The sequence below is a fragment of the Acanthochromis polyacanthus genome, chromosome 1, assembly GCF_021347895.1.
Source record: "Acanthochromis polyacanthus isolate Apoly-LR-REF ecotype Palm Island chromosome 1, KAUST_Apoly_ChrSc, whole genome shotgun sequence".
NCBI classification, from domain to species: Eukaryota; Metazoa; Chordata; class Actinopteri; family Pomacentridae; genus Acanthochromis; species Acanthochromis polyacanthus.
This window is the reverse complement of record NC_067113.1, coordinates 4,746,421-4,772,113: the sequence shown is the minus strand read 5'-3', so window position 1 is coordinate 4,772,113 and position 25,693 is coordinate 4,746,421. Positions and strand designations below refer to the sequence as shown.

The following is a 25,693-nucleotide window of genomic DNA, read 5'->3' as shown; positions in this document are numbered from 1 at the left end:
TGTTGAAATGACAATAACACATTTTTCCTCATTGGAAATAAATTATATCTTGAATGGTACAAAAATGTCCATTATATGTCAACCAGCTCAATGTCTGTATGGTCATAATGATAGAATAGAATAGAATAGAATAGAATAGAATAGAATAGAATAGAATAGAATAGAATAATACTTTATTGATCCTTCACAGGAAATTACTTTGTTACAGCAGCATGTTAAGATGCAGCCAACCCACAAACCTGACAGAACACCAACAAGTATCAAGTATGACCATATGCATAGGATATACATTAGAAAAAATTAAACACATATGCACAGAATGTAATCATAAGTTAAAATATTAATGTCCATTGGAAAGCCTGACCTCCAGTATTATTTTATTTTCTGTATCATGCGCAATTGAAGAATATGCTAAAACAATGACTTTCTCCATAAAACAGGGTAAGTTACAGATTTCATAGGGGTATCCTAAGGCTAATCCTCATAGAACGCGTGTAAGAAATATTTATGACAGACGCTCTGCAGGTCTGTGTTTGCGTAGTTTGCATGCAGATAAGTAAGCAGTCAGCTGACATTTCACATCTTAAAACATTTTAGGATGCATGTGTAGGAGGAGGCATAAAGGTATTATTGTTGATGTAAATCTGTTGGCAGTCTGAACATTGTGTTTTAGTGTTTCTGTGTGTCTTGGTGCTGGATTTATCGACCACTGATCTTGGATTAATGACATTCAATAGTATGTCTCTGCAAATCTGGAGGTTGCATGGAGAGGGCCGTTTGTTTATTAACATTATAAACATTTATATTTATGCAGGTCAAAGAGTCGTAGAGCTAATTTTAAAAAAAAATGTCTAGAGACCCACTTGTTCACCCTGGCCTATGGCTCAGCAGAGTCACCTTTAATGTATCTTTTATCTGTTTTATTTCACTGTTTTATTATTTTGCTTTTATCGTTCTCGTATTGTTGATGATTTATTTTACTGTAAAGCACTTTGCTTGGCCATAGGCCTTTAAAAGTGCTATATAAATAAATCTGACATTGACATGGACAGTCCTAATCTCTTGCACTGTCTGCTCTCTCTCTCTAAGCTGTAATACACAACAGCTGGCATCCTACCAGTACATCTGTGTTCACAGATCTGTCTATTTATCTATCTGCTGTCACAGCATCACAGCAGGACATTTTTGGACTTATTCGGTTGGATTTAGCATGGATGCTCCTTTGCACTACACAAGGTAACAGAATTTTCCGGGCTCTGTGGACTACAAGGTAAAGAACATGTCATATGAACAAACATTTTAGCAAAAAGCCGTATGAGGATACAATAATAAAAATATCATAGGCTTGGTCATAGGGAATCCAAAGGCAACTTGGCTTGTTGGGTTCTCTAGTCCTTCTTTCACATTCGTAAGGTCTTGTGAAGTGTAATGAGATGATATATGTTGTGAATTGACATGATATAAAATAGATTTAAATTGTATTATGGCACTTTCAACTGAATTCGGAGTGATTCCCGATTAATATTATAAGGGTTATCCTAACTACACTGCATACTTACAAGGGCATATTCAAGATATTGTATGTTTTATAGCATGGAATATACAGCAAACATAAACATTTTTTAACATTCTCTACTTCTGAAATGACATGAAACTATCAATATGTTAATGGAAGTAGATTTTTTTTTCCTATTTTTTTTTTAATTAAAAAAACATACCGCCACTTGGATTACATTTGACTTCAAAATGTTCATACTGGACACACATTAATGACATGGCATGTTTCATTTATTTTCCTACAATATCTAACAAGGCCAGGTGGTGCAGTGGTAAGTAGTGTCCTCTTAGGGCAACAAGGCTTTGGGTTTCAACCTGTTGGTCAGCTGGAGCTTATCTTTTGGGAGTTTGCATGTTCCCCCTGTGCCTGTGCTGGTTCTCTTTAAGTGCTCCAGCTTTCTCCTAAAATCCAAAGACATGCGGAGGTTGGTTGGGGATTTTGAATCGACTGTCGGTGTGAGTGTGAGTATGGATGACTGTTTGTCTTCTTGTTTTAGTCCTGTGATTAACTGCTGACCTGGTGGAATATGCTGTCTTTCACCCAGTGTCAGCGGGCATAGGCTCCAGCCCACTGCGACCATCTGCAGGACAAGCCAAGTATAGCTAACAGATGGATGGACAATATCTGATCATAGAAGCTTACACCATTTTTACTTTTGGTTCTCACAAAAAAACTCATAGTATTTCAAAGTTAGGAAAAGATAGTTCACATTCCCAGTATCCTAAATTACTTCATATCATAGGTTGTCTCGGTTTAACGGTTGGTCGAGGATAATATTTCACCTGATGGTAATGCTGCAGGTCAAGATCACTTAAAATCTTTCCAAAGGACAATAAGCACATCACACCACAACACAAAATAGTCTGTGATTTAAAATATATCACATCAATCCATCAAAGGTTTCAAGGTGAGTTAAACAGATGAGAAGTCACCATAAAATATCAGTTCTATTACAAACACATAGACCACATAGTAATACAGAAGGGATGAGTGAAAAGAGTGGGGAGAATAAGTATGTAAACTGTTACTCAGTATGTAAACATGCTTTACATTCAAGACTGTTTATAATCACCAGCAAAGGTTAAACTTCGACCCCGGTCATAGAGCAAATCTGAAAGCTAAAATAATGCAGCACTGAAATCCTTTGTCATTTGGGTAAGATGCTTAGCAGTAAAGGAGCAGGATAATCTGCATGAAAATGCAGGGCAGTGGTTTTTAATGAGTAAACTAAATGCATGCTAGAGTGTGACAGAGTGTGGCCTTCATAGTTTGAATTTCATTTTCTAGACATAAACACATTAATGCTGCTTCAGTTCAGTTCCTGTCAGTCCTTTCATTTGTAGGCTTTTGGCATAGTCACCCGACTCTGCTAGATATTTCATTTATTTACAAATAACTGTGCTACTTCCCATCAAGTCCCATCAATTTTCATTTTGTAGGAGGCAAACAACAATTGGAAGATTTAACCCTGAACGACTTCAGCTTTTTTTGGTCACTGTGACCACTGACTCTATTGCAAGGCTTGTTAACCACATATTAAACTCATTCTACTTTTTATTGACTGTTCACGGTTTTGTGGCTAAGGAAAGTGTGATGATTTTTTTCAGAGATTCTGTTGTTCAGTTCAATTTGATTTTATTTATATGGTGCCAATTCACAGCATATGTCATCTCATAGCACTTCACATACTAGTAAGGTCTTCACCTTACAAATTTTAAACAAAGAACAGAGAACCCAACAATCCAAAGTTACCTCCTTTAACCGGTTGAAACAAAGAACCTCCAGAGTAGGGATAGCAGAAGAGCAGATGGAGAACAGGCAAACAGTACAAACAGAACAATGAATGTTATTTTTGGAAAAGCTAAAGGCTTTCAGAGCATCCAACAGTTTTTAACGGTGTTTTCCAGGTGAGTTTGTGTCTGCAGAATCTTCGGGCCTCCTATGTTGGAATCTTCATCTGGAAAACTGCTTGTGCTGAAGACCTGAAGACAGTGAGACCTCATCAGTCCTAACTTTTCTTGGGCCTGTTGAATGTTTATAGATACTTGACAACTTATCATCAGTCATCATCAGGTACATTTGCAGCACTGCTGTCATAACTATATTCCAGTATCAAAGAAAATGCTTCTTTGAACCAAACCTGTACTTAGATGCAGTGTTGTCATGTTACTGTCACAATAATCCCAATAGATACACATGTATCTACAGTCATGAACAGATGTTTGCATACACTAGTAAAGGCCATGGATATCACTGGCAGTCTTGACTTTCTAGTGATTCCTATTACTCTGAATTTTCTACAATGGAATCATTTAAACGAATGCATCTTTGTCACAAAAACAATCATGCATTTTGGTTCATTCTTAGATGTACTTTATTTATTATATTTATTTCCTGGCCTCTCCATCATCCATCAAGAAACTGTGGACCTGTTATGATGATGGCTCTCAAAAGCACCTAGTTGAGGTAAAAATGGCCAAGCGACATTTGTCCAAACATTAACATTTCTGTTTGTATATTGTTGACCCAGCACAATTCCAGAAGACTGAAAAAAAAAATCTATAAAAGAACCAAATTGCATGAGTATTTTTGTGTGACAAAGATGCTTGTGTTTCAATAATTCCATCGTAGACAATTCAGTTTCAGGAGTCAATGGAAACTCCAGACTGCCATGATGTACACAGTCCTTACAAGGGTATGTAAACTTTATTCACAAATGTATATGCATGAATGTGTGTGCACCAACAGGGATGAGTGAACAGTCAAAGGGCCATGCCCCTCCATCATTATGCCAAGGCTCAGGTCATCTAACTGCCCTGCATCAAAGTTCCATGGTGGGGAACAGTGAGACCATGGCAGCACTGATTCAGGGAGGCTGTGCTGTGGACCTGCAGGACAGAGTGAGTGGCAGCCATGCTGTACATGTCAGCACACAATCACATAGTATACTGAATTCATACACACCATAATTGATGTGGTTAATAAAATGATGATAGTGTTTGATAGGAATCCTTTGTCCATATCTGTTTCAGGATGGCAACACTGCGCTCCATCAGGTGTCCTGGCATGGATTCTCACAGTGTGTCAAACTGTTGGTCAAAACAGGAGCTGATGTACACATCAAGAACAAGGTTGGACTACTATTACTGCTATACCAAACTGATAAAATAGAAAATACTCTCAGACCAAAGACACAGCCCAGTATCAAAATGAACTGTTGTGGAAATGTTTTCCCTGATTTTAATACAGATGAAAAAGTACACTGTATTTGTATGTTATAGAATAAATGGAAAATGTCAAAAACACAAGAATAGTAAATATTGAAAAATAAAACGTGATCAGAAGAAATTGTCATGTTGTCTGCATTGGAGAAAACGTCCCTCTCAAAACAAGAACAGAAAGACTTATTTCAAAGAACTTTTACCTTGAAATAAGTGTGTGTGTGTGTGTGTGTGGGGGGGGGTGAATCTGCCAATAGAAAAAGTGAAAAATAGCTTGGTAAGATTTCTTGAAATAAGATACATTTAGAATATTAAGATCTTAAAATTAGCTGGGAAAACTTATTTTAAGCTACATTTTACCAGGATTGTCAAGCTTAGGTGTCTTAAAATGAGCCAGACATACTAAAAAAAATAGCAGTTTTTCACTCAAAAATAGATTTTTGCTTTCATGTAACCTCCTAATTTGAGATGTATTAAACTTTTTTTTTTTTCCTTTATTAGATAGGTGTAATGGAGACAGTCAAGAAAGGAGGGAGAAGACATGTAGCAAAGGTTCCATGGGCAGGAATCAAACCCAGGCTGCTGTATTGGGGACCAGCCCCTGTCCATGGGTCGCACACTTAACCCGTTGAGCTAACCAGGCACCCTGTATTAAACTTATTTTGAGTAGTATCATAGTGACACTTCTCTAGATTGTACCTGAAATAGGATAACAAAGATTAATTGAAGCATTTTGAGATATGTCTTCTCACAGTTAACTAGAAATCCTAATATTTCGTCGTGTTTTGACTGCATCTGGAGGTGTTGTGCTTTAGGGTAAACCAGCTTTGTCCAAAAGCAGGTGTTTTTAACTCAAAAGTAGACATTTGCTTTGTAAACATGTATGTTGACTGCAAAATTTAAGATGTATTTTACTTTTTTTAAGTTGTATAACAGTGACATGACTAGATTTAAGACCACCTTGTCTCTGAAACAAGAGTAAAAAGTGCGATTTAAGCATTTTAAGTTATCCGTCCCCATACAGTCAGTTGAAAATACATTAATTCCAAATATGACCATGGTTCTTACTCCCTCATTTATAAATAACTCTACACCAATAAACAAGTCTGGCATTGAAATCAACAATTTATTTGAGAATTTGCATGCAACGCTTTAGCAAATTTGACAATATGAACTAATTGGTGATTTTCCAATAAAACGCATTTGCTTGAATCAAGTGAAGTTTATTTCTTAAATCTAGATTGTGTAGCTTCTACAAATAACACCTCAGCTTGAAAAATGTATGGAAAGTAAAATTAACCTTGTTTCTTGTAAAATTCAACTCAAAACAAGATCATTTCAAGATTGTTTGACTTAACAAGATACACACGTGGACAAAATTGTTGGTACCCCTCAGTTAAAGAAGGAAAAACCCACAATTCTCACTGAAATCACTTGAAACTCACAAAAGTAACAATAAATAAAAATTTATTGAAAATTAAATAATCAAAATCAGCCATCACTTTTGAATTGTTGATTAACATAATTATTAAAAAAAACAAACTAATGAAATAGGGCTGGACAAAAATGATGGTACCCATAACTTAATATTTTGTTGCACAACCTTTTGAGGCAATCACTGCAATTAAACGATTTCTGTATTTGTCAATGAGCGTTCTGCAGCTGTCAACAGGTATTTTGGCCCACTCCTCATGAGCAAACAGCTCCAGTTGTCTCAGGTTTGATGGGTGTCTTCTCCAAATGGCATGTTTCAGCTCCTTCCACATATGTTCAATGGGATTCAGATCTGGGCTCATAGAAGGCCACTTTAGAATAGTCCAACGCTTTTCTCTCAGCCATTCTTGGGTGTTTTTGGCTGTGTGTTTTGGATCGTTGTCCTGTTGGAAGACCCATGACCTGCGACTGAGACCAAGCTTTCTGACACTAGGCAGCACATTTCTCTCCAGAATGCCTTGATAGTCTTCAGATTTCATCGTACCTTGCACACTTTCAAGACACCCTGTGCCAGATGCAGCAAAGCAGCCCCAAAACATTACTGAGCCTCCTCCATGTTTCACCGTAGGGACAGTGTTCTTTTCTTCGTATGCTTGGTTTTTGAGTCTATGAACATAGAGTTGATGTGCCTCACCAAAAAGCTCCAGTTTGGTCTCATCTGTCCAAAGGACATTCTCCCAGAAGCTTTGTGGCTTGTCAACATGCATTTTTGCAAATTCCAGTCTGGCTTTTTATGAGTTTTTTTCAGCAGTGGTGTCCTCCTTGGTCGTCTCCCATGAAGTCCACTTTGGCTCAAACAACGACGAATGGTGCAATCTGACACTGATGTACCTTGGCCTTGGAGTTCACCTTTAATTTCTTTGGAGGTTGCTCTGGGCTCTTTGGATACAATTCGAACGATCCGTCTCTTCAATTTGTCATCAATTTTCCTCTTGCGGCCACGTCCAGGGAGGTTGGCTACTGTCCCGTGGGTCTTGAACTTCTGAATAATATGAGCCACTGTTGTCACAGGAACTTCAAGCTGTTTAGAGATGGTCTTATAGCCTTTACCTTTAAGATGTTTGTCTATCATTTTTTTTCGGATGTTCTGGGACAATTCTCTCCTTCGCTTTCTGTTGTCCATGTTCAGTGTGGTACACACCTTTTCACCAAACAGCAGGGTGACGACTTGTCTCCCTTTAAATAGGCAGACTGACTGATTATGAGTTTGGAAACACCTGTGATGTCAATTAAATGACACACCTGAGTTAATCATGTCACTCTGGTCAAATAGTTTTCAATCTTTTATAGAGGTACCATCATTTTTGTCCAGGCCTGTTTCATTAGTTTGTTTTTTTAAATAATTATGTTAATCAACAATTCAAAAGTAATGGCTGTTTTTGATTATTTAATTTTCAATAAATTTTTATTTATTGTTACTTTTGTGAGTTTCAAGTGATTTCAGTGAGAATTGTGGGTTTTTCCTTCTTTAACTGAGAGGTACCAACAATTTTGTCCACGTGTGTATCTAAGATGTGTGGTCTTAAAAGAAGTCTCTCCATCTTGCTGAAATGTCACTTGTTAAGTGAATTTATCTTAAATCAAATGGGATGAGACATTTTGACTAAAAATAAGACAAACAGACTTGGTAAGATTTCGAGTTTTTGCAGTGTGTACCCTACTACATACACACGTGGACAAAATTGTTGGTACCCCTCAGTTAAAGAAGGAAAAACCCACAATTCTCACTGAAATCACTTGAAACTCACAAAAGTAACAATAAATAAAAATTTATTGAAAATTAAATAATCAAAAACAGCCATCACTTTTGAATTGTTGATTAACATAATTATTACAAAAAAAAAAACTAATGAAACAGGCCTGGACAAAAATGATGGTACCTCTATAAAAGATTGAAAACTATTTGATCAGAGTGACATGATTAACTCAGGTGTGTCATTTAATTGACATCACAGGTGTTTCCAAACTCATAATCAGTCAGTCTGCCTATTTAAAGGGAGACAAGTCGTCACCCTGCTGTTTGGTGAAAAGGTGTGTACCACACTGAACATGGACAACAGAAAGCGAAGGAGAGAATTGTCCCAGGACATCCGAAAAAAAATGATAGACAAACATCTTAAAGGTAAAGGCTATAAGACCATCTCTAAACAGCTTGAAGTTCCTGTGACAACAGTGGCTCATATTATTCAGAAGTTCAAGACCCACGGGACAGTAGCCAACCTCCCTGGACGTGGCCGCAAGAGGAAAATTGATGACAAATTGAAGAGACGGATCGTTGGAATTGTATCCAAAGAGCCCAGAGCAACCTCCAAAGAAATTAAAGGTGAACTCCAAGGCCAAGGTACATCAGTGTCAGATCGCACCATTCGTCGTTGTTTGAGCCAAAGTGGACTTCATGGGAGACGACCAAGGAGGACACCACTGCTGAAAAAAACTCATAAAAAAGCCAGACTGGAATTTGCAAAAATGCATGTTGACAAGCCACAAAGCTTCTGGGAGAATGTCCTTTGGACAGATGAGACCAAACTGGAGCTTTTCTGTAAGGCACATCAACTCTATGTTCATAGACTCAAAAACCAAGCATACGAAGAAAAGAACACTGTCCCTACGGTGAAACATGGAGGAGGCTCAGTAATGTTTTGGGGCTGCTTTGCTGCATCTGGCACAGGGTGTCTTGAAAGTGTGCAAGGTACGATGAAATCTGAAGACTATCAAGGCATTCTGGAGAGAAATGTGCTGCCTAGTGTCAGAAAGCTTGGTCTCAGTCGCAGGTCATGGGTCTTCCAACAGGACAACGATCCAAAACACACAGCCAAAAACACCCAAGAATGGCTGAGAGAAAAGCGTTGGACTATTCTAAAGTGGCCTTCTATGAGCCCAGATCTGAATCCCATTGAACATATGTGGAAGGAGCTGAAACATGCCATTTGGAGAAGACACCCATCAAACCTGAGACAACTGGAGCTGTTTGCTCATGAGGAGTGGGCCAAAATACCTGTTGACAGCTGCAGAACGCTCATTGACAAATACAGAAATCGTTTAATTGCAGTGATTGCCTCAAAAGGTTGTGCAACAAAATATTAAGTTATGGGTACCATCATTTTTGTCCAGCCCTATTTCATTAGTTTGTTTTTTTAAATAATTATGTTAATCAACAATTCAAAAGTGATGGCTGATTTTGATTATTTAACTTTCAATAATTTTTTATTTATTGTTACTTTTGTGAGTTTCAAGTGATTTCAGTGAGAATTGTGGGTTTTTCCTTCTTTAACTGAGGGGTACCAACAATTTTGTCCACGTGTGTAGATGGCTGTGACATGGAGGCGTCAAAGACACTCCTACGTAGATGATCAGAAATGTGATAAAGCTAGAATCACGTGTCACATGGATATTGCATTAACCCTGTATGAGTGCATTTTCAAAGTGAACTGATTATACTGAGTTGTCACTCATTTGTGAGCAGTAGCACATTTGTCATGTGAGTAATCATGCACTTACCTCCCTGTCAAAACAATCTCAAGTTGATACTGTTGTAAAATACATTCTAATGTAATAAGAAGGTCAACCAAAAAGTTGCTAAATACTACAATGGTAGCAGTGTGGACTGTCATGCAAAACTCCCGGATACCATCCGAACATATTGTGGTTTTTCCTTCAGATCATGGTGGTTTCTAAACTATGCATCTTAACCATCTACAATTAAGAATCCCTTTAGCACTGATTTTATTCAGGTCATGAATGATGTGAGAGTGCTTACGTGGAAATCAGTAATCAGACTTGAGCAGAGAGAGTGGTTTATTTAAATAATTATGCTTAAATGTCCAGAGGTAAGGCCTTAATGTTGCTTGATGTTAGCAGTAAGCTCTCAGACAGTTGTAGTTTGGGGGAGCAGACAGTGCTTAAGAATGCAGGCTGAATAACAACATGTAGCTGGGCTGTCGGGTGTTGTAACATGCTGGCACTGCGATGTGGAGAATGAAGCTGACAGAGTTGAACAAGGCAGGGTTCCTGATCAGACTGGCAGTGTGCAGAGTGTGAACATGAGGCAGAGAGACATCAGACTTTCCTGAGTTGGCAAAGGCATACTGGAGCAAACAAACTAGAGCAGAATGTTGGCCTTAATGTTAGTATGCCACAAAAGACTCTGATGTGCATTTGATGTGGCAGCATGGTACATGACCACGCAAACATATACAGAGAGACAGAGAAGGACAAACTAGTGACTGCAATAGGGACTAAAACAAAAACAAAAACAAAGGAAACAAGGAAAGATGAAGCCATTATCATGACATATTCTGTTGTCACAGTATTATTTTTGTTTCAGGCAGGAAACACAGCACTTCACCTGGCATGTCAAAACGCACACGCTGAAACCGCTCGCCTTCTGTTGCTTGGAGGATCCACACCGGACACCAAGAACAATGTCAGTCTTGTTCTAATAGACTAATGGCCTATTCCCACTGAACGTGACATTTGTCGGATATAATTGCTAGCATATTGAAAACTTCTGCATCCAGTTACACTGTTCCCATTGGACGCATGTGTCTAATGTCAGAATGTCAGAACTCTAGGATTTGTTCTCTTTGGAAGCAAGCTTAAATTTCAACAACCTTTGAGGGCGATTAAACAGTCATAGTCAATCAAAATCAGCAATTGGTGTCACATGTAGCGTAAATCATTGATTCCATATCTGATCTAAATGCCCAGTTTCTAATGGAAGAATAACTACTACATGCTGTTTTAATTGTACAATATTCTTCCAGTATGGAGCCGGTGTCATTTTAGACTCGATATTAGATAATTATATTGTCCTTGTATGTGCAAAATATGCATATGGATTTTTTTCCCCCATCATGTAGCATTAAGATTACTAGATATATTTAATAATAAAACCTTTCTTTACACTGTGGTTCAATTAAGTGTCTGCTCAATGATGCATCTGACAGTGCTACTTTGAGAAAGCACTGAGCTGATTTCATTTTTCCCGTTACCTCCATTTTTGACCCCTGAGGTGAGTATTTACATTTAGAAACAAGTAGATTTGGTGTTATTGTCTTTCTAAAATTAACCACAGCTGTTATCAAATTTGGCTTGTAGACTAAACTGAGCATCTTTTTTTAGCATCTTTTGCCATGCCACAAGTATTTCTAATATCTTCCATTTGTGTTTTGTTTGTACGTATCTAATCATATTCAATAACCATCAGCAGTTCTTATTTAAGTTAGCTTTGGTAATTGTAAATGGTCAGCTCTTATGTAGTACCTTTTGTCATTCGCCTTTTCACATACACACACAGGAGTGGTGGCAGAGCTGCCATGCGAGGCCCTTGCCTGCCATCAGAGGCATCGTGGGGTTCAGTCTCTTAATGACATTTTGCCACATGGAAAGTAAACCAGTTAGTGGACCACCTTCCCTCTATTTTTTGACAATGTACTCTCACTGCCAGAATGGGGAGACAACGGTTTCTTTGCAGGTTTAAGTTGTATTCTTCAGTTTCTGATACTGTAGGTGACAGTATGCACCTTAACATTTCAAATTGCTGGAGCTGAACTCTCCGTTCTGATCCTCACCAAGTGACATAATCAAAATGGGTAAATTGTGATGTCTTCACTGTAAACACATTTGGAGTGCTAGAATCACGACGGAGAATGTACATTACATTTCTTTTTCCTCATACCCCATCATGTCAGAGCATCTAACAGTGAAAAGTAGTAAACTCTCTGCGACATCACTATGAGAACATTGAGCTGTGGTACTATGAAGTGCTTAATAGTACTTGACAATTTCACAATGCACCTTGTGCTTCATGGTATCCTTTGATAAGATATTAAACTTTGCTTTGGTTCCAGGTGGGTGACACCTGTTTGCACGTGGCTGCCCGCTACAACAACCTGACCCTGGTGAAAATGCTGCTGAGTTCACTGTGCTCTGTGACAGAGACAAACCAGGTTTAGTATGTTCATGATCAGCATATTCAGACAAATTTATTGTTCTTAATTAAAACTTTAGCCTCAACACTGGCAAACCATTAACAAACAACTCCACTGTAAATTGCCTGAGAAAAAATCCCATACTAGTGATGTTTTATTTTAAAAAAACACTGAAGGTGGTTGAGGCTTTGCTAATGTATATGGATGTGTCAGAGGTTATTCAGTTGCAAGTTGTAATTTTTTGAAGTGGACATCATAAAACTATCTGTGGTTTCATCAGTATATACAGTACAGCCAGGTCCAGAAATATTTGGACATTGATACGACGTTCAACGTTTCGGCTCTGTACACCACCACAATGGATTTAAAATGAAGCAATCGAGATGTGCTTTAAGTGTAAACTTACAGCTTTTGAGGTATTTACCTCCAAATCAGTGACGTAGGAATTACAGCACATTACATGTGCCCTTTACCTGTGAAGGTACCAAAAGTAATTGGACAAACTATCCATGCATCCATCCATCCATCCATCCATCCATCCATCCATCGACTTCCGCTTATCCAGGGCTGGGTCGTGGATGCAGCAGGCGAAGCAGGTCGTTCCAGACATCCCTCCCCGCAGCAACGCTTTCCAGCTCTTCCTGGGGGATGCCGAGGCGTTCCAAGGCCAGACGAGATATATAGGACAAACTAACGTAATTATAAATCAAATGGCCATTTTCAATATTTGGTTACAAATCCTTTGCAGTCAATGACAGCCTGAAGCCTGGAATCCATAGACATCACCAGATACTGGTTTTATCCCAGGTGATGCTCTGCCAGGCCTCTACTGCTGCTGTCTTCAGTTCCTGCTTGTTCTTGAGGCAGTTACCTTCAGTGTTGTCTTCAGTTACTGAAATGCATGCTCAATTGGATTCAAGTCCTTTGATTGACTCGGTCATTGCAGAACATTCCACTTCTTTGCCTTAAAAAACTCTTTGGTTGGTTTGCTTCAGGTCATTGTCCATCTGCACCGTGAAGTGCCATCCAGTGAGTTCTGAAGCATTTAGCTGAGTATGTGCCAATAATGTTGTCCTAAACACGTCATAATTCATCCTGCTGTTTTTGCCAGTAGTTACATTTTCAATAAATATAAGAGAACCAGTCCCATTGGCAGCCATACATGCCCCTGCAATTACACTACCACAGTTTCAGAACTGCACAGGATCTTATCATTGTTTTGTTTTTTTTGCTTTTTTTTTGCAAACTCTAATGTGAATTTCCTGTTTTTGAGGCTCACCAGTGGTTTACACCTCGTGGTAAACTCTCTGTATTCACTCTAGCGAAGTCTTCTGCTCATTGTTGACTTTGACACAGATATGCCTACCTCCTGGAGAGTGTTCTTGATCTGGCCAACTGTTGCGAAGGTATTTTTCTTGACCAGGGAAAGGATTTTTTTGTCATCCACCACACTTGTTTTCTGTGGTCTTCCCATTCTGTTGGCATTGCTGAGCTCGCCAGTGCATTCTGTCTTTTTAAGAATTGTTCAATTACTTTTAGTCCCTTAAAAAAGTGGAGGGCACGTATAGAATGTGTTGTAATTCCTGCACTGCTCTCCTGATTTGGATGTAAATACCCTCAAATAAAGCTGAAAGTCTGCACCTAAAGCACATCTTGATTTCTTCAATTCAAATCCATTGTGGTGGTGTACAGAGCCAAAACACTTAAAAGTGTGTCAATGTACAAATATTTATGAACCTGACTATAGGTGCAGTATGTATAAAGTTCCTAAGCCGGCATTCAAGTATTACCAGTGCTTACAAGCAAACAAACAACATATCTGTGTTTGACCGTAGGGAGGAGACACAGCTCTTCATGTGGCTGCAGCTCTAAACCATAAGAAAACAGTTCAGCTCTTACTGGATGCTGGGACTGATTGCAAAATTAGAAACAAAGTAAGTTCTATCTCACAGGTTGTTTTTGTATTTATCATGTAAGCAAACCATCTTAATCTGTAGTAATAAAATGCATTTCACAACTGATCGCTCTAAATTTCATCAAAGACGTGTTGTCCTTTTACTGCAGCTTATAATACAGTATGTCACTGTGTTTCTTGCGTTTGTGGCATATTGTCCTTCCAGGCGGGGAAAACAGCCCTGGACAAGGCCAAAGACAATAATCACAAAGACGTGGCGCTTCTCTTGGCCAGAGCTCCTCAGGTGATGTTCAACAAATATATTTTAGATTTCATTTGCCTGTATTCCTGTTTTAGATTAGATGCAAAATTTATTGTTCTTTTCAATGAATCAGTAAACGTCTTATGTATTTTAATGTCCATTTTTAGCAATAAATAATGAAACGTTGTATTGTAATCATAGCAGATTTTGTCATTGCTTTTAGGTAGAACACGTCCTGAGAGGAAGTACAGTAAGGAAGAGAAGAGTAAAGCTGGCAGTAAAACAAAGGATCCAGTCTGTCAGTCGAGTAGAAACACTACCACACAAAGTAAGTAACTTAAGTTTTGAAATATTTCATGGCATGTGGAAATAAGGGGATAGATTCTTTGAACTGCAGGAAAAAATCCTATAATGATGTAAGTCATTTTTATTCAAATAAAATAAAGTGTTATTTCAGTATTTGTTTTGTTTTTTGTTGTAGTCAACTGCAATTTTCATTTAACGTTTAAGTTGAATTTCAGGTTCTTAATCTTTCATGTGTTTCATGATAGGACAGACCTGCTGTGGTGGAGAAAACTAGCAGCAGGACAGCGGTCAAGGTGAGTCCTCACCAGCAGGAGCAACAGCTTTAGAGTAGTAGCAAACTTTCATCTGTGCCTTATTCCTATGAATAGAAATAATTACAAATAAAAGCTAATTCGGGTACTTGATATAAATGTTGCATCTGTTGTTTCTGACTGGGAAAAAGTGACTTCCGAAAGTAATATTATAATTTGTGCACCAATCAGCTGTTTAATTAATAATTTAATGTCTACATTTTATTGATAGATAAGCTGATTGCCCATCAGCTGTCAGGTAGACAATCAAGCCGTTACGTTTTGTGCGATCTCACAAAGTCCACTGAAGTCACTGTGTTTTATGAGTTCTGAGTGCTAGTCCCATAGACATAATAAAGAGTAGACGGTGCATCGACCGCTACTGCCTATTGGGGCTGACGAGCGGTGGGGTCGCCATCTTGGTCCGGTCAGCCGCTCCACTCAGCGCTGTTTGACAGCGCATTTAATCCATCTTAACTCTGAATATTAAACTGATTTTCACGCGTTTTTTATTTTTATTTTTTTGCTGCAAACATCATACATGTAGCTGTGTGATACAGGACAAATGGTTCAGCGTATTTTAATATTCATAGCGGGAATAAGAGATAATAATAATAACAGGTAATAGAATATTCTGATATTAAGCTCGACTGTAGACAGGTATTTTGCAAACACTGTAAACACACACACACACACTAATATATGTTAGAGAAGCAGATAATGGCAGTAAAGTCAATTATTTTAATAATTTGAAGAGACAATATATGATTACGCTATATATACATATATAAACAAAATACTGACATCAGCGTTACCAAGTGTTCTTAAAAAATAAATAAAAAACGCGTGAAAATCAGTTTAATATTCAGAGTTAAGATGGATTAAATGCGCTGTCAAACAGCGCTGTGTGGAGCGGGTGACCGGACCAAGATGGCTGCTGTATTTCTCGCTGCGCAGCACCCCGAGCGGCGTCTACTCTTTATTATGTCTATGGCTAGTCCACTCATGCTAAATGGAGCGGTTTGCTCTGCCACCCAAACATCCAAATTACTTAGGTATTGTTGACATTTCTAACACATAGTGATGATGCATCTTTGAGTTCTCTACGTGATACATTCTATAGTTCACATGTTTAATAAATGGGAAGGATTCATTCTGTCAGTGGGGTCCTTGTTGCTGTTCAAGTACTTTGACACAGTGGACTACAGCCTAAATGAATTCTCAATAAACTTGAAAAATGAGCATTTACAGCATATTAATTCATTTGAACTTGGTTATTTTATACTGAAATGATAAGAGTAGACTCGGAGCAGATCTGATCAGATCATATTTGTATAATTTCTAAAAATATAACCAAATCAACTGGTAATCCCAGCACAAGAGCCCAGACAAGTTTGCCTCCCGTTTTTAAATAACTTGCCATGTTGGTTGTTGCGCTCTGAAATACAAAATACTGTTTGCCAAGCTTACTCTACAAGCTTACTTACTTTTCGATTATGTCTTTCAAACAAAATGCAGCCATGCCACAGATTTCTTTTACATTTTGTCATTTAATTTGGAGCTAACTTCTCATAAAAAATCAATAACCCTTGCCTCAATATGAAATACCAGTGTCCAGTTTACCAAGAAATGATCATTTACCAAAAACTGATCGCACACATCTTTTGGTTTTGCTCTATGTGTTTGATATGTCTAATACCATTGTTTATACTGTAATGTACATGATAAATAGTTAGGTCTTACAAATAAGATAAGTAAATTATCTAATTTGGGCTATAACCTGTAAACTACAACCCTCATGAATTGAACTCAACTTAATTTGATGCATTAACAATATTTCAGTCACAATGCTGGCAGAGTGATCACATTTTAGCAAGAGGAAAATTGTATTATAAGCACTTAAGTGGTGCAGTGAAGCTATTTCAACCAGTTAAAACAACTGGATCTGTTAAAATGCAGGGCACAGAGTAGATAAAAGAATGCAGAGACACAAGGGTAATTGTTCTTTGGCAGCCTATCGCTTTTTGCCACGAGATATGTTTATAATACTCAGCTGAGAATTTTGTGGCAATAACCAGATAAACTATGATGATATAACACTACGTTTTACCTGTACTAATACTCTCGTGTTGTGACTACTCTGCGTGTCATAAGAAAATGGGAACAGCCCATTAAGAGAATATGGTTTTATGAAGGAAGACCACACATTGCAAACTTTTGTAACTGTAAATTACTTTTCTGTCTTTGCAGGATTTGGATGAAGATGATGATTTTCACACTAAGAAGGATCTGCTTTGTGATAATGCTGAAGATAGTTCCAAACAGAATGGAAAAACCTATCAGCTTTACACGCTATATCGTGACAAGGAAGGCAACATTAAGCAGGTAAATTCTTATGAACGCCAACGTGTTTTTGTAATGCAGTGAGTCTGCACTAATAGCATCACTTGCATAGAACTTGTCAAAACCATATTGCTCTTAGTGCTAAAACTATGAAAAGCATTAGCAGGATACTGCATGGAACCCTTGATTAGCTACAGATACAGTTTGTGACTTGTAAATATTGTTTTCAGGCACCAGCCAGTAGGTGCCACTGCAAGCCCCTGCTTAAGATGCTGGAGGGCCAGCTGGAAACCATGCAGGGGGAGATGAGGCTGCACATCCTGAATGTCCAAGAACAGGTCAACAGTAGGTTGGAAAAAATGGACCGTAAGACCAGGCATCAGGTCTGCTTCTTCTCTGTCTCTGACTGACTCCCTCAGTTTACTTTCACACTTTCAGAGTCAAGTGGTTTTCTTATTTGTTACCAAAGGCGGCTTTCTATATATTGTGTGTGTTTACAGTTAAACTACAATTTCAATTGTCCTCACTTTTCAATAAAGAAATGTAAATTACAATACGAATAATTGTACATTTTTCCCTGAACCTGGAAACTGTCAAAGCCAAATGCTACAGTAAGAAACAGTAGCAAGAATGCCTCTTAGTTCCTAAAATTCCCAACAGCAGGTCGATGTGAATTTAAAGCTGCTATCACAGTAGAAAAATAACTAAAACTTAACTTTAACCTTTTTCTTTTTAGTAATTACAGTTTTGTGAAACAGCATGGGCACATACCAGTGTGGTCATTTTAATAATGGAAAATTCCACAAGCATTACTGTAATTGCTTGATTCAGGATTTTCCTTAATCAGATTTTCTGTGCTTTGGCCTGGACAGATTAAAGTGTTGGATATGCTGAACCAGGAAAGAGTGGCAGCAGAGAGGCAGAGCATGATTCACATGATGGAACAGAAAGCTGCTGAATGCAGAGAGGAAGTCCTGATGTCACAGGTATCACTTACGATTTACAGCTAGCACTAGCTTTCTTTCAGGGCCCAAAAATATTTGAGCTTAAGGTTAACTCTATATCTTAAGGCAGTATTTCTGAAAATGAAGGCCCAGATTTCAGTTTCAAAGACTTCTGCCTTCTTTTTGAACATGATCATTCATCAGTTTTGTTTCTTATCTAAAGCAGGCAGCAGTGAAACATAAACTGAAGAGGTGGTGTATATCTCACCTCAAAGACATGGACGGCCACATCCCAGCTGAAACCCAGCATTACAAACTTCTGCCATCACCATTGGTGGAGCAGTCAGCGGCAGAAGCTAACCCAGAATTACTGCCCCTACTGTCTGGAGACAGCAACACTTCACTGGCCACCTATGTCAACACCTTGCCATCTCAATCTGCCTTTAGTATGGGATGCCCAGAGCAGGAGCAGATGGGGAGTAGAACATACTTTGAAATGAAAGTGGACAGGTCACTAGGTATGTGGAGAACACCCAAATAAATGCAGCCAATAAAGACCATTGCAAAGGAGCATTCAGCATTTATTTCTGGCTGTTGTCAACGCAACAGCATCCATAAACACTCCATGGGACTATGGAGTGTGTATAAAAGACGGACATAGCTAAAGTGACATGACATAACCTATTGGTGTGTGGACTGCTGTTTTGAAGGCTTGACTTCGGAATCTTACCATCACCGTTTTGGAAACTAAATATCTGGCAGAGAAACCATGTGTCATTGGCTATGAACCTACAAAATACAAACATATAAATAAAGTTTTAATAAAAGACTTTTAGCATTTACTTATTAAATGAGTTCTGGTGTCAGTTATTGGATCTGAAAATGCAGAAATCAATATTGTTTAATTTGGAAGTAGTATTATGGAGAGAAAGAAAGCAGATGGCTTAAGTTAGAATTGACAGACTCATCTGTGTACTAGTTCTGTCTCTGAGTCCACTTTGTTCTCAGCTGTCATGCATACTGGCAGATCAGTAGCGGACAATGAAGCAAACTTGACCCATCTAGGGAAGCCATGAGATGCAGTTGATGCCTTGATTTAAGTTTTTTTTTTTTAAAGATTTCAAAATCAAAATTAAAACTTAAAAAAATGCATTTTTCATCTGAATTAAGGCTGGACTTGATTTATTGAACTTTTGTTTTGTGATCCCTCACCTTCCTTGTCAGATGACTATGAGAACGCAGGCCTTTTTCCTCTGCCTGCCAAGTGTGAGGAGGCCGTCTCAAGCAGCAGCAAGCAATCCTGCTTCAGCGACCCTAGATCCAGTCAGATCCCACATCAGGAACACAGCTTTAGCAGACAACACAAAGAACACTTTGGAACGCTGATGAATGCCAGCAGCCATGCAGGAATATATGCTGACAGCATCACGACACATGAATCCTTCACTGATCATCCCTCTGAGCCTACATTTAGCAAGGAGAGGAACAATCTGCACACTATAGAGGTCAGTTCACTGATGGGTGAATTTAGGAATTACCCACCACAGCAGCAGTGATAGATTGATATAACTGATCCTGTAAAAATATCTAGTATGCTCCCAAGCAAACAGGCTTTAGAGGAGAGCATAATGCTAGGTAATTACAAAATGGTCTTTATTTATATAGGATGTCATTTCTCTCAGCAGTAAAAAAATATATATAATGCCCAAGGTCAAAAGGGTTCAAGAAACAACCAGTCGCGCAGGTTTTAAACAAACCACCTAGATGAGAACTAGAGGAAATTTATTTTTCACTGTTGGGAACATCTGTCAGAGTAGAGTCATCTGTTGTATTCAATGCAGTTAATAGCTTTTTTTTTTTTTAAATTCAGAATTATTAACAACATTTAAGGTGTGTTAACATTCAATTTGACCTAAGAAATAAAGCAGTTTAGCAAATATGGATCTGCACTGATAATCCGATTTCTTGACCCGACTGACTTTTTTGATTGCTTGCTTAAGTGATGTCATTATTTCAGTAAATTACCTTGGTTAATTTGATATTTTTTGCAACTGATAGAAATTATGTACAAGACTAAAAAAATAACATTTTTCTTACATGAATGTACAGTATTTTTACAGTCATTTATATTTTTTGGCATATTGTCTTTCTTACTGAGAATGTGGTGGGAGTATCGACAGCAACCTCAAGTCTGCATGAAGTGCAGAACCAGAAATAGGCATGCAGTCTTTAGGTCTATAAGTAATAACTTTCTTTTCATTTAAGCTGATACTAAAGTTTCCAACCATTCCAAGTGTGCTGTTGTCTCTCTGTCAGGTGACTCAGCGTTTCTTTGAGACAGTGTCAGCTCAGCTGGAACGTTGGTGTGAGAGAAAGATCTTGGAGGTGGAGCAGCAGACTGAGCTCAGAGCGCAACAGGACAGGAAGAAGCTACTGGAGCGAATCAGCATGCTAGAGGAGGAGCTTCAAAGGCTGAAAACCAATTAAAATGTAGAAAACTGATGCACTCTGACAGGGATCAATGCTGGAGGGAGACTAAATGCTTTCAACTAGGCTGGAAAATGAAATGGAAAAAAAAGATTATTTAAACAAATGAATAACAAGTACATAAATACCATTACTAACATTGTGTAATATTACACATATATCATATAGAATACATGTTTGCAATGGATAGATTACTGTGATAGAGAATGGTTTGGGTTAATGTGTGAAAGAGAGATTTGTCCTGATGAGCAATGCTGATCTAACCCACTAGTTGTGAGTTTTTTAAAATCTAGAATGACATCCCCGAAGTCCACACAAGGATATTAAGACCAACATGTGTGTGAGTTGAGGTCTGGCGTGAACAAACAAACAAAGAGACTAAATAAAGTCCCACCCACGCTGCTCAGCTGTCAGTCAGGCAGGTGGGTGGAGCTCCTGATGAAGTCAGTGTTGGTTGTGTAACCCAATGATCCTGGTGTGACATCTGGCATCTGGCCTCAGCAACCACAGCAGTAGCTTCTGAAGGGGAAATCAAATCAATGCTCCATTGACTGTCAGAGCACGATGGAAACCTAATTAAAGCCCCTAAAGGCACAGCTGGTCATTTTTTGCAGCCAAGCAGCAGGACTCCAAAATCAAGCCACTAATATGCACTATTGCTTTGCTCTGCACAGTGACAGAGAGGATCTGTTGGCAAATACATGTATGAGAGATGAGGCTTTAACTTTGAGAGAAAAGTAAACATGAATTTATTTGAATGGCACAATGTGATATCAGATTATGTTACAGTAGCTTTCCCGTTAATTTCGGTATTAAATGGACAACCTTTGCCAAATTCTGCTCGCCTTCGGGTTTTTTAAAGCTACACTCATCAATGTTTGTCTATTAACCACACATTGAAGAATATGTCTAATGTTTTCAGAAAAGTGTCAAGACTAACTAACAGCAACACTTAAGTTTTACAGTTAAAGCTGTATTTTAGTTTTTAGACATTTATCAATGGGTATTTCCCAATGTTTAAATATTCCTCCTAGAATAATCCTATGAGAAAAGCAGCAATGCAACTATTTGGGTAGTTTTTCCACATATTTCATATCAATGTCATCTTATGCTTTTCATGTAGGACTCTTACAGCATTCATACACAGTCTTTGTTGGATTGTTGGAGGGATTCCAGGCTGGCATGCCTACATGTACACATAATCACATGCACAGCACACATCTGTTAAGTTCAAAGCTGTGTGCATGATAATAGCTAGGATGCAATCTAATAAATCACACTGCCCACTTCAGTTCAGTGAAATGAATTCAATATTTGTGTTTAAGCTTCCCTGTTAGCTCAGCTATATGTACATGTTGGGATCATCAGAAGCAGGCTCTACATGAAAGACCAACCATAAACAAATATCATTGCTCTCTGTCAGAAAGGGCGATATTGATGGCACTGGTTGGTGTTGGCACTGCTGCTGTAGGAGAAGGGAGTGGGGTGGGGGCATTGTCCCGTCGAGAGGCAATCAATGTTCACATCCTGTGAACCCAGCATGTAACACGGGAGAGCACTCCCAACACATTGGTAACCTCAGAACACACAGTCATACAGTGACATAAAGACACAGGAGAGCAGATGGATCTGGATTAGAGTTTGGGATTGTCACAAAAGGACCTTCAAACACATCGATGGGGTAGCTATACAGCCACAGTTCACTCCTGGCATGCTTATATAAACACGATGAAGTGTATCAAGAGGCCAAGAGGGAACCCATACCAGTAATATGTAAGTACTTCTGAAATGCTTGATGTATTAAATTAAGTAATTTGTCATGTCATGATCCAAAATGTCTGCAACACATAGGTCCTCGAATGACTCATGTAAAATAGTTTTTAGACAGCTGAATCAGTCATTGTAAATGTCATACTTTAATTTGTTGCAGGTAGAGTCAAAAGAAAATGTTTCTAGCTGAATTTCTGACACATTTACATAAAACTGACCATGCAGAGCATTTAGTACTTGTAGATTCAAACAAAAATAGAATTTATATGTTACCCCAGAATACAGTTGGAACAGCAGCAATCCAATAAATTCAGTTGGGTTAAGTCATCTTCCTTTTAAATAAATGCCTCTGAACACACACTGCTGTGATGCTGTTATGGAGGTTCTAGGACAATGATAGAAAAAGGCCGATATTGAAGTCCAACTGTTTCTGTGTACTGTCTTAAATATACGCTCAAAAATGGCATCACAAATTCACTTTCATTGAAGGAGTCACCTGTGAATGCTTAAAAGTCATTATTCTCCTTCTGAGGACTATATTTGTTTCTTGGCGTTTTATTCCCAAACACTGTGATGTCTTTCCTATTGACAGCTCAAATGTAAATGCTCTCACACTTTGTTTTGCCAAACCACACTTCTTCTGTTCTGCTGTTTGATCTGGTCAAACTTAACTCAGGACAGGCCGTGTGCAGGGTTGTACAATGCATGATTGACAGTTACCGCCTTCAGTCAAGAGGAATCCTGCCACAACTCACTGGACAGGCATCGCATTTCCTAGGAAGTCAAAGGATACAGCAGTTTTGAAAATGGAAAAAACAAACTTTTACATTTCTCCACAACTAGTTCTGTAAATAACTCTGAATTACATACCTAGAACATGTCTCTGACATACAGTAGCTGTGTCACAATATTACACCAACTTCTATGCATATGTATCGCAATGAAGTTTTAGTGTAAATGTTTTTTCGATTCTGGTGATGTTGCAGATTTTTCCTCTCAACAAATCCCACATATATTAAATTAAAACTAACAATGACTGTATTCTATAGCTGTGTATTGCTTATATTTTATTGTTGTGTGCCATAAAAGCACTTTACAATGTTTCCCGTTCACACACAGTGACAGGTGCTTGCCTGCCGTCAGGAGCGACTTTGGGTACAGTGTCTTGCCCAAGGACACTTCAGCAAATTCTGGAGAATTGCATGGGTTCAAACCACCAACCCATTAGTTGAAAACCCACTCTACAACTGAGCCTCAGCCACTTTTATTACAGTCATTGCTGCCTGAGTACCATGGTCAGCTCACACATAACAGCCAATATGGCAACTATGCAAATCTTTTGTAAAAGGAAATCATTGCATAACAACATCCAGCTGACCATTGGTTGAACTGAGAAAGAACAACACACTTCTTAATGTCTTTAACATTTGTATGGTAAAAAAAAAAAAATTGGTTGACAACTTAAAATTTTGTTTCTGTGCTCAAAACTAACAGTAACAGCAAATTTGCAGTAGGCATGCAGTGCACAATACACAACATACCATTACTTACCTTGAAAGCCTTTCAGGTGCCAATAAAACGTAATGAAAATTCATAAATTAACATGTCTTCTTAGTTTGTTTTCATGGTCTATATAACAAGGTTTGAACCCCTGGGTTTAGCCTTTAAAAGAAGTCTTCTTATCAGAATCTGAAGAGTCACTATGATTACATGCACACAAGTTCACAATGACTCGATCTATGTAAACTTAGTTGACTGTGGGAGAAACAGAAATCGTACTGTTGTCAGTTTTCCATAATGGTCTTCCTGCAGGAGATTGTCCAGCTCTGTCAGTTGTCTGTCAAATGTATTATTCTAAATGTGTCTTAGGTCATAACTGTTCTTCACATTTGTTGCTTTTCTCAAGCTAGTTGTGTTCAAGCCTTGTAAGGGAGCATTCTCTCCCTGGACCCAGTAGTGATGGCTCAGCTTGGAAGTCCAGTTTTCTGCACCAGCTCTTCTGTTAGCTTCATCTCTTTTTCAAAATGATGTCTTTCCATGACAATTTGATGAGGAGCATCTTGACTTTCTATCCTTGATTGTGCAGGGAAATATTTTTAAACTCGGCTGTTAAAAACATCAATTGCAGGTAAATCGACAGGTGAATTCACGTCAGGCTGAGCAGCAAACAGTACTAGCACCAGGAAGGAGGCAGCCATGCGTTTGTTCTTGTGGTTTCTGAAGAATTTGACTGGGTGTACTGGGTGGATCGATGGAAGCGTGTCACATCTTACTTTTATTTTATTATTTCACATTATAGAACTTTGTTTAACCTTTGTTGTTGTGAATGTTAGATCCCCTTAAAAGCCAGCTAGCCTGCCCAGTGAAGGGAAATGTCAGCCTGACTGAATCATAGGAACCAATTCTGGACATTTAACACAACCACTGTTTCTACAGTTCCGTTTTAATTAGAAGATAAATTCAACATACACAAGCCAAATGTAAATCCAGTTCTTGTTTATTTCTTTCCTTATGTATTTTTTTTCTAGCATATATTGTTGCAACATGTAATTTGATCAATTACATTGGTGAGCCAGTGAGTAATGAAGGCCCACTGCTGGCTTTGTACTTAATGTTATCTAATGTTATGTCAGTGCCTTCTGAGGGAGCTGTGATATATTGATACAATTGATATTTATATGATTGTCAATATTATCTTGTTGCCACCAAAGCTCACAAGTACCCTACTGTTTGTTTTCTTTATATTTATGGGAGCTATGAAGTTACTAGTTTTTAAAATAACAATGGAAGGGACATTCGTTCTCTGAGTTTGTCCTTAACACAGCATTTCTCCTGAGATTGAGAAGGGAACTTTCTTTAAGGCAAAGTTATGTAAAAGTCTGTGCACAGTAAGCACCAAGGACTGCCTTTAACATGACTGATCTTTCTGTGTAAGATGTTCATATTTGGGGCTGTTTTAGGTAAGTGAATAGTAAATAACTGGCACTTTGGGGTAGTGGCTTAACTGTTACTACAATGTTCACGTTCGTCATGTGATGCAGACTCTCTCTGAGCATTTTTCCCCACACTCAACATAAAAAGGATTATGGTCTTGACTCAATGACTTTTTACATTATTAAGTCTAACTGCATTTAGAAAGTTTAGGAGAACCATATGATTACTGTTTCATAGGCACACAGGGGTTTGCAGGGAAC

The 25,693-nt window shown here is 38.3% G+C and overlaps 1 protein-coding gene across 1 annotated transcript; it reads left to right on the top strand.

The window, feature by feature from the left end:
• The first annotated feature begins 4,308 nt into the window (after positions 1–4,308).
• ankrd6a (ankyrin repeat domain 6a) lies at positions 4,309–20,807 on the top strand. The gene is made up of 14 exons (XM_051945163.1): positions 4,309–4,458; positions 4,591–4,689; positions 10,598–10,696; positions 12,123–12,221; positions 14,039–14,137; positions 14,324–14,401; positions 14,583–14,722; positions 14,916–14,958; positions 17,206–17,340; positions 17,529–17,681; positions 18,171–18,284; positions 18,469–18,772; positions 19,467–19,747; positions 20,559–20,807. The coding sequence occupies exons 1-14, from the start codon at positions 4,309–4,311 to the stop codon at positions 20,727–20,729; spliced, it is 1,965 nt and encodes a 654-aa protein (XP_051801123.1). The 3' UTR covers positions 20,730–20,807.
• The last annotated feature ends 4,886 nt before the right edge of the window (positions 20,808–25,693 follow it).

Coding starts and splice junctions, on each gene's coding strand:
- ankrd6a (XM_051945163.1), top strand. CDS start 4,309: ATGAGTGAACAGTCAAAGGGCCATGCCCCTCCATCATTATGCCAAGGC. Junction 14,138..14,323: donor ATTGCAAAATTAGAAACAAA/GTAAGTTCTATC, acceptor TTGTCCTTCCAG/GCGGGGAAAACAGCCCTGGA. Junction 17,341..17,528: donor AGGAAGGCAACATTAAGCAG/GTAAATTCTTAT, acceptor TATTGTTTTCAG/GCACCAGCCAGTAGGTGCCA.